We start from the raw sequence: 9,820 nt of genomic DNA, 5'->3' as shown, positions 1-9,820 counted from the left end.
CACAGAAGTTTAAAAAAAAAAACTCATTTACATTTTCCTCTTTTTAAAATTACCATCTCATATACCAGGAGTAGCAAAAGATTTTTTCCATTTAATGGGTGAGTTACCTGCTCAGCTTTTATCTTCTTAGAATCTTGGAAAAAAAGCCATTTTTTCTTAGGGTTGTTTTTAATTATAGGACCATAGCTATTAATTATCAGGTCAGTTCCTCCCTGGAGATATAAAAGGGGAAAATGCACATATTATAGATTTCAGTTTATTACAAGTAGTACACAAAATTTTTAAATGTTGAAAGAAAAAAATGATCACAGACATTATTATTTCTTCTTTTACACTAGCTGCACACAACAAATACAGGGTATTTGTTAGTGATAAAAAAGATATAATAGGTTTATTCCTAAGAGAGATATATATGCTGAAGTATTTGGGGTAAAGTGTAAGGATTCCAAAACTTATTTTCAAATGACAGAGCAAACAAAAATACATAGAGAGAGATACAAAAGTATGAAAAGATACTGACAATTATTTGTGCATTTATTAAATTTTTTCAACCTTTCCACATGGTTGAAAAATTTAAAAAGGATTTAGGAAGAGAAAAATGGGCCCACATATGCTCAACAAAATGGCAATAGACGGGGGATCAGCTCTTAGGCTAACCCAAGGGAATTCAGAGACCTGGCCTCCAAACTGGCTTCTCTGCTTCACTTCAGGCCCCCACTCTGCTCTGTCTCCTTTCATTTTAGATTCTCCCTCTCTCTTCCCATGTCTTCCTCCCCACTTCACTTCTCTTCAATCCTTTCTCATGTCTAGTTCCAAGTTAGTAATAACAGAATGACAGTGTATTTTGGTACTTTCTGTGCTTATTTAAAAGTTTTAGGTTCTAATGTTCTAGATTAATTTGAATTAAATGGCTTACATTTGTATCAGAAAATAAAAGCTAAATTAAGTTGCAAACAAAAAGACAACAGGAGTAGCAAAAATCAATTTACTATTATTTACCCATAATATATATAGTATATAGATAGCACTGTGCTAGATACACGTAAATTGCATCTGCTAAATATAATTATATAAAATTTAACATCAAAATTGCCTGAAATTTTGTTATATTTTTGGTATTCTAAATTTTAGGGAAAGGTTGGGGAAGAAGAATTTATAGCAGGATTTGGCAAACTTTTCCTGTAAAGGGGCAGATAGTAAATGTCTTAGGCTTTGCAGACCACACATGGCCTCTGCTGCACTTTCTCCTCTTCCTCCTTTTTTGTTCCCCCCAAACTACCCTTTAAAAATGTGAAAAACATACTTAGCTCAGAGATGACCATACAAAAACAGGCTGCAGGCTGGCCTGGGCTGGGCTATAGTTTGCGGATACTTAATTTACAGCACATTGGTTATGAGGGCTATTATAACAATGCACGATATCTAATGCTGCAATGTGACTAAAAATAATTTTCAGTTGGTGTTCATAATGCTTATCGCTGTACTATTATTACACATAGTGGAAAGGACATGAAGTAATATCCTCCAATGACACCTCTTTACTATATCCAACTTCCTAAGGCCATACAGGGAAGGATCTTGAGACATCTATTTATATACTCCGTATTTAAAAAAATTTCATTCACACCTGGAATGTTCTGAGGCTCCATTTAGTTCTAAAATCAAATAAACTAAGTTGAGAATGGATTAATAAAAAATTGTCCATCCAGTATACACAGAACAATCCAAATTATAGTAAATATGGACTGATGACCTTGATGTCCTTACTTAAGACATCTCAGCTCCATATAATCCGAACTAATTGAATTTATGCTACTTTCTCATATTTTCTTTATCTTCATCTTTTATTCTTTTATCTATCCCTATCTTCTCCCCAAATATTGTATGCAAGGAAGGATCTGAGCGAAACGGTTTCACATTTCATTATGTGGAGTATGGACACAAATACATTCAACATACAATTTCCTGGTAAGAAGATTTTACGCATAAAGAGAAGATGAATGGTAGGAAGGATTACGTAGCACAACAGTCCCTCAGCTCAGAGTACCTTGGCATCGATGAAGCTGTTCGGCATGATCATTGGCATTAAGGACTCTTCATTTTCTAGAGCTCCTTCCAGGTTCTTTCCTACTTCATTTCCACTGGCTAGGGAGGCACTGGTATGAGATAATTGTTGAGTTCCATTCTGTGCTGTCTTGGAGGCAGTTGATTTCCTGAAATATTGCAAGGAAAGGAAATTTTCTAAGTCCTCAAGAAGAGAGAAGCAAATGTACCAAATTTGGTGAAATCTGGGAAGTTCACAACTTTGCAAACAATGGAGTTCCTTAATGCTTGTTTCTCAAATATCTTTAGAAACTATTAGATTATAACTCCAGCTCACTGCTGCAAACTTCTATGATGTGAGAAGGCTTCTTTCTTTTTGTCCCAAGGTCTGTTTATATAAAATTACTTTTTACACTTAGTGAAAACCTTAATATTTATAAAGTACTATTATTTATTATTGTCGCTTATTTATAATATACGCAGAAAGTGTAGTTTAAAAAATTTACATGTTCTCCTTCAGGTCTGCAGATTGTCACACTAACGTAACAATTAACGATGACAAATTTACAGTAGCACTTATGCAAGATTTGGGCATCACTAAAACAATGTACATAAAGATTTCATTAAAAAATTCTTGAAGTGAGAAACTTGGACAGTAAAATTAAGCCAGTTCCATATACAAAAAACTTTAGAACTAACTCTTTCATTAACATGTTTTCTGAGTGTGTTTCTATGCACAAGTACCAAAAACATATAGAATAAACTCTGCAAAACCTATGATAATGGAGACAGTCTAGTGATAGAGATTACCTAAAAATGATGTGCATTTGACTTTGATTTTTTAAAATAAAGAACCTTAATAAATGAAAGCAAAAGCCAAAATATAAAAGGTTAGAAACAGAGAGGTTCACTGAATGCTGAGAATTTAGCTGAAGTCAAAAGCACTGATAAAATTGCCTGACAAGAGTTTATAGAGAACTAATCCCTAGTTATTACATTTGTTTTAATCCATGTCTGGAGAATCCCAAACATATGACCTGTGGTGGTGAGGGTAGAGCTCTCAAGTGACTCAGACATTTCAGGCTACTTAAATATGAAAATATTCCAGGCAGTAAGGAATCCCTCAATCAGCAGATGCATCGTATTAAGTGGGTTAGTTTTTTAAAAAATCCAAAGGATATACTTTGTGTTTCTCAAAATACCAAGGAAATGAGAAAACTAGGTCCTCATTTAAGAGTATTTTGTTGGTACAGTAATTTTTTTCAAATGGTGAGAGAATAGTCTTCCAAAGTGAGCACATCTCTATAGCTGTAAGAACCCAAGTAATAATACATTCATTTTAGAGTGGAAAATCCCAGTTACTCTAAAAGGCACTTGATTTCAATTTGTTTCTGTGGTTACTGCAATTTAAATGTTTTTTAACCACATCAACATCTCCAGCAATGGAAACACACCTGGCTTTACTTCGGTATATCAAGATGAGAACACAGATGAGGATGCAGGTCAAGGCTATGCCAACACCTACAGCAATGCCGGTCATTGATTTTTGGTCCAGATGGTAATAGCCTGAATAAACTAGAAGGGGAAACACATGTACTCAGAGTCAATCAGAAAAATAAATGATTCCATTTATCATAATTCTCAGATATTAGCTTTTCAATAATTTGCCTTCCTCTCACAGGAAAACTTTTGACAGTATCTGTGTCTAAGCAAAAGAGACGTATTACTCTTTTATCAGTGACCTTAAAATTGGCTTATCTTCTCATATTGAAGATTCTAAATATGAGTTCCAGGTATTATATTATTGTATCAAACATGAACATCAGTTCATAATTTATAATGCTAAAAGGCACAAGGCATAGATGTTCACTGATAGGCCAAAGGGTGGCTTTCATGTCATATTACCTTAAAAGCAGATCTGTATATTGAAGATTAGCTTTCCATTTACGTATTTTCATTTACACAGCAGTGCTTCTCAAACGTTAATGTGTGTAAGAGTCACTAGGGGATATGTTAGAATGCAGACGCTGATTCACGAGGTCTGGGGTAGAGCCCACGCACAACTCTGCATGTCTGACAAGCTCCCGAGTGCCATTTACGCTGCTGGTCTCCAGGCACTCTGACTAGCAAGGTGTCTGAGAAGCAGGTATGAGCCTTGCTCTCCGCTTCCCCTGATGATACGGCAGCTACTGTGGCTACCTCCTTCCTGTGCTTAAATCCGACGGCCCTGCCCTTCTCTCTGCTTCTCTCTCTCCTTCCCAGTGTCCATCCCCAAAGCGCACACAGTACTGAATGACTATCCTCTGAGGAACTAAGAGCCTTTGATCCCGCCCTGAATTCAGCGGGCATCTCCTCGATCTGAAGCTCTCCCTGCCACACCCTGCGTCGCCACCCAGGCCCCCTCCCCCAGAGAGGGGGAAAAGGAGGTGTCCAGTCCTGGGTCACAGGGGGCCCCGTCGTCCTTCACAACAGCAGGACGATACCCTGAGTGGAGTGAGAATGGCTCTTTAAAGGTATTTTTTTCCAATTGCTTTCTGGAGAGAAATAACTTTCACTCTGGAGAGGATGGGTTTTTTGTTTTTGTTTGTTTGTTTGTTGTTTTTGGTGGGGAAAACTCTTAATGAAAACCATGCTCTTCTTAGCTTGAACACCACAACCATCACTGCCATTTGTTTCCACAGACCCCCAGACGCCCGCTCCCATCAGCTCAGGGGTGGTGTGGCTCGTCTGTCTTGGTGGATGCACAGCTGGGAGGAGAAGTAACTGGGACACAGCGGTCTGAACACCGCGGTTAGCTCTGAGGTCAGTGTGTTCTCCTGGGAGTGCAGAGAGCGCCATGCAGCCCCACAGCACCAGAACCTCGCCGGCGAGAATTCAAGGAGCCGAGTACGGGTTTAGGGATACGGTCATGGTAGGAGCAGAAATAAAGCAGAGGGGAGCTGGAAAAAAATATGTGTGTTTTCTCTTCTTAAGGAAAATCAATGATTATGGCAGTATACAGACCTTTGACATCAGCAGAATCTAAACGCTTGGGCCTCTGATTTGACTCAGGAGTTTCCTTTGGAAGTACGGCCAGCTCCACAGAATTTGAAAAGGGTCCTTCTCCTACCTCATTGGATGCAGATATCTTGACAATGTATATATTTCCTGCCACAAGGTTTTCTAGCAAAGCCATGGTTATTGCCCCTATAAATATATCAATTACAAATTAAGTAAACTATCTTTTATTTATTCTTTTAATCACACAACCATGGTCCTTTATTTTTAAAATATTTTTCTGATTATAAAAATAACACATTTTAAAACATCTGTAAAATAAAGATAAATATAAATAAAATGACAATCTCCCATTGTTAACATTTTTGTGTATTTGTATACGTGTATGTGTGTACTGTACATGTGTGAGTACATATTTACTACATGCATTTTTATATCCTAGAGTTTTCATTTAACATTGTGCCATGCACACTGCCCCTATATAATCCTTCTCTGTAATTTTGTTTTAAGAGTAGCTCGTAAAATCAACATGCATTTTTGTTTGGATACATATATGTATATACATATATATATATATAAATACACACTTTTTTTAACCAAAAAATATATATAAACATATATGCAATTTTTTACTCTTTACATAGGTATGGATACAAATAGCATTAAAAACATTTTATTATGGAATATTTCAAACATAGGTAAAGACAAAATAACACAATGAACTCAGATTCAACAATTACAAGTAGATTTAAAAAATCCAATGTGAGACTCTTTTTTTTTTTGGCCACGCCTCACCGCTTGTGGGATCTTAGTTCCCTGACCAGGGACTGAACCCATGACCACTGCAGTGAAAGCGCTGAGTCCTAAGCACTGGACTGCCACGGAACTCCAATGAGTATCTTTTTTTTTTTTTTTTCTCTTTTAGAAATGTTTAAACCACTTACAGTAATTGTGATAGATGATTTTGCTCTTATTTCTTAAATTAGAAACAACAATTATTTTTGAAAGTATGAATATATTTTTCACCCTCCTAATCATTATCTAAGATTTCCTGACTATAAACAGGCAAGAAGATGCCAAAGCTATGTAGGAACCTCAGGGTGTTGAAGGCCGAGACCCCAGACTATCAAAATTATCACCAGCAACCTGGCTAGCATCTACTTCTCTCCAAAAGTAATCATTTGAATTTATATATATTTGGTATTGAAAAGTATCTTCTCTGATGGCACGACTGCCAAGAAGGACTCCTATTTGGGCACTGCTATTTCTTTTTTTAAAAAAAATATTTTTATATTTATTATAATATTATAATAATATTTAATGTCTTCATAGGGCACTGCTATTTCTTGAGGCGTCTTTCTGCTCTTGTCCTGCCACGGCACTGAAGTATTTTTCTTACAAAGGGAATCCCACCCCAGGAATTAGTCCTAATGTTATGAAAGCAGGTATAAAAGAAATTCAACCAGGAAGTTGTTCTTGCACTGCATTTGTGGGTGGATATTCACAGGGAAACCTAGCTTCCCTGGGGTAATTTCTTCTAATTTTTTCCTGATGCAGGGCACCCTTACAATAAATAGTTTTAGAGAGCTTACAACAGCTGGTAGCTGTCACCACCAGCTCAGAGCTGGCTACTCTAGTGCACTTGCTACAATATATTTCATTATGCAAGGGAAAGGCAGGGTGATCTTAGAGCTGAGGCCATGACTCAGAGGCTACCTCTGCAGGTCACATGGTGGGAGGGAGCCGAACCCAGGGGCAGTGCGAGGAGCTGAAGGCGGTTTGCTTTCATGTGCTCCGGTTTCAACCTGGCCTAGAAAGAGCATGAGCTACTTGAATACACAATCGTTGAATAAACACACTGACCCCTATTTAGAATCAGGAAGTCTTTCCACTGCCACTTGCTCTTAGGCAGGTGAATTAAAAAGCAACAATGTACTGTGACATGTTACCATTAGGTAGAAGGAAGAACAATTCAATTTCTTTACCAACATATAAATAAACTGAGTCTCCATTTTACCATAGAATACTTTACATTTAATTTTAGAAAGTGTTTGGCAAAACCAATCACTACCTGAAATTAAAATTCTTTCGCTTACTTTAAACATTACAAATGGTTGAGCTTTGTGTGTATGTGTGCGTATGCACACTCCCCTTTCTCCCACAGAAAGTCTTCCTTCAGACAACAAAAAGGAAACTGTAACATTCTGGTTCCCATATGAGCACAGTTAAACCAGTTCCCAAATATTAAAGTGATCTGACTGCCCCTATATTCTCTCAGCAAACGGTCTAAATTCCAGCTGGTGTGATTATTTCAGTCTACAGCCTTTTACAGCTTCTGAACTTTTAGCTATACTAGGAGTTTCACACGCCGGACAGTGTAACAGGCTTGGTGTTGGATCAATGTTGATCAAGTCCTGGCATGTTACCAATTAAGTAATTTGCAACTTGGGGCATGTCACTGAACTTCACTTTCCTCATGGGGGCAATAATTCCCACCTCATATAATTATTATAAGGATTAAATGAACTACCATGAACAAGTATCTGACACAAGTGTATACACTCAATGAAAGTAGGTCTTCCTCCTCACCTCTGATCTCCCCTCTTCCCTTTCTGGAGGACAGAAAATTTTTTTCACATGTGAACAGCTGAAGGTGGCTAGCATAATGCTTTGCACAAGATAATTCTCAGTAAATACCAACTGAACTTATACTAAAATATGAGCCATTTGTTACCAAAGGAATGTTCATTTAAAATATAAAAGCAGGGCTTCCCTGCTTTTATAGGCACAGTGGTTAAGAATCTGCCTGCCAATGCAGGGGACATGGGTTCAAGTCCTGGACTGGGAAGATCCCACATGCCACAGAACAACTAAGCCCGTGCGCCACAACTACTGAGCCTGCGCTCTAGAGCCTGCGAGCCACAACTACTGAGCCCACGTGCCACAACTACTGAAGCCCACGCGCCTAGAGCCTGTGCTCCGCATCAAGAGAAGCCACTGCAATGAGAAGCCCACGCACCGCAACGAAGACCCAATGCAGCCAAAAATAAATACATTTATAGAAAAAAAAAGAATGTCACCATATGTCACAAGCTCTTGAACTTGTCATATCACCTCTCCAGACCTGAGTTTTCTTCTCTGTAAAATGAAGAGCTGGTGCCCATCCCCCAATACTAATTACTATTCATTCCGCCTCCAATTAGCGCCTTCCACTCCAGGCACACTGCTGTCACTCCAGTCTTAACATCATCACCCCATACCTTCACACTATCACGTGTCTCTTCTCTGGCTTCCCAGACCCCAACCTCCCCAGCTCCTCCGCTGCCTGCCCCTCCCACCCCCAACTCACTCTGGAAATGACATTCAGACTTTTATAAGAACACAAGCTTCACGGGGCTCAGGGACCTCCTCTCTTTAGTTCACTGCTGTGTCCCCAGTGTCCAGAGCAATGCTTAGTGCCTAACGGGTACTTATGCTGGTTAGTTTTATATATCAACGTGGCTAGGCTATAGTGTCCAGTTGCTAGCTCAAACACCAGTCTAGATATGGCTGTGAAGTTTTCTTTTTTAAGATGAAATTAATATTTAAACCAGTAGACTTTGAGTAAAGCAAATTACCCTCCATAATACGGGTGGGCCTCATCGAATCAGTTTAAGGCCTTAAGAAAAAAGACTGAGTACCCCTGAGGAGGAAAGAATTCTGCCTCCAGACTCAAGACTTCAACATCAACTCCTGTCAGAATTTCTAGCCTGCTGACCAGCTCTGCAAATTTCAGATTTAGCAGCCCCGGTTCCTTCAATCTCAATCTCTCTCTCTCTCTCTTTCTCTCTCTCTCTCTCTCTCTCTCTCTCTCTCTCTCCCTCTCTCCCTCTCCCTCTCTCTCTCTCTCTCTCTATCTACCTACCTACCTACCTACCTACCTACCTACCTACCTACCTACCTACCTATCTGTACATACATACACACACACATATGCAAATCCTATTGGTTCTCTTTCTCTGGAGCACCCTGACTTATAAACTACTCAGTAAAGATTTATCAAATCTTACAAATGCTTTTAACCTATACAATAGAACACTGTTTCATGCTAAAAACAAAAAACAAAAACAAACAAAAAACCTCTCAGAATATATTAGACTCTGGGGGCTTCCCAGGTGGCGCAGTGGTTAAGAATCCGCCCGTCGGGGCTTCCCTGGTGGCGCAGTGGTTGAGAATCTGCGTGTCAATGCAGGGGACACGGGTTCGAGCCCTGGTCTGGGAAGATCCCACATGCTGCGGAGCAACTGGGCCCGTGAGCCACAACTACTGAGCCTGCATGTCTGGAGCCTGTGCTCCGCAACAAGAGAGGCCGCGACAGTGAGAGGCCCGCGCACCGCGATGAAGAGTGGCCCCCACTTGCCGCAACTAGAGAAAGCCCTAGCACAGAAACAAAGACCCAACATAGCAATCAATCAATCAATCAATCAATCTTTAAAAAAAAAAAAAAAAAAGAATCCGCCCGTCAATGCAGGGGACACGGGTTCAAGCCCTGGTCCGGGAAGATCCCACATGCTGTGGAGCAACTAAGCCAGTGAGCCACAACTACTGAGCCTGCGCTCTAGAGCCTGTGGGCCACAACTACTGAGCCTATGTGCCACAACTACTGAAGCCTGCGTGCCTAGAGCCCATGCTCTGCAACAAGAGTTGCCCCCCCTCGTCACAACTAGAGAAAGCCTGCGTGCAGCAACGAAGACCCAACGCAGCCAAAAATAAATAAAATAAAATAAATAAATTTATTTTA

General features: G+C 39.5%; 1 protein-coding gene across 6 annotated transcripts in view; it reads right to left on the bottom strand.

Annotated features, from left to right (window-relative positions):
- PRTG (protogenin) overlaps nt 1–9,820 on the bottom strand; it is a 132,786-nt gene that overhangs the window by 8,955 nt on the left and 114,011 nt on the right. For all 6 annotated transcript variants that reach the window (XR_009007580.1, XM_057543425.1, XM_057543424.1 and 3 more), the window contains 4 exons: nt 5,047–5,229; nt 3,498–3,618; nt 2,048–2,213; nt 108–212 (listed from right to left, as the gene is read on the bottom strand). Coding sequence is in view for 5 of the 6 variants with exons in the window: in XM_057543425.1 (XP_057399408.1) it covers nt 108–212; nt 2,048–2,213; nt 3,498–3,618; nt 5,047–5,229 (575 nt within the window). In the remaining variant the exon portion in view is untranslated. The remainder of the gene's footprint in view (nt 1–107; nt 213–2,047; nt 2,214–3,497; nt 3,619–5,046; nt 5,230–9,820) is intronic.

Source organism: Balaenoptera acutorostrata, chromosome 3, assembly GCF_949987535.1.
Source record: "Balaenoptera acutorostrata chromosome 3, mBalAcu1.1, whole genome shotgun sequence".
Taxonomy (NCBI): Eukaryota; Metazoa; Chordata; class Mammalia; order Artiodactyla; family Balaenopteridae; genus Balaenoptera; species Balaenoptera acutorostrata.
The sequence above is the reverse complement of the archived record's forward strand: the minus strand, read 5'-3'. Positions and strand labels throughout refer to the sequence as shown.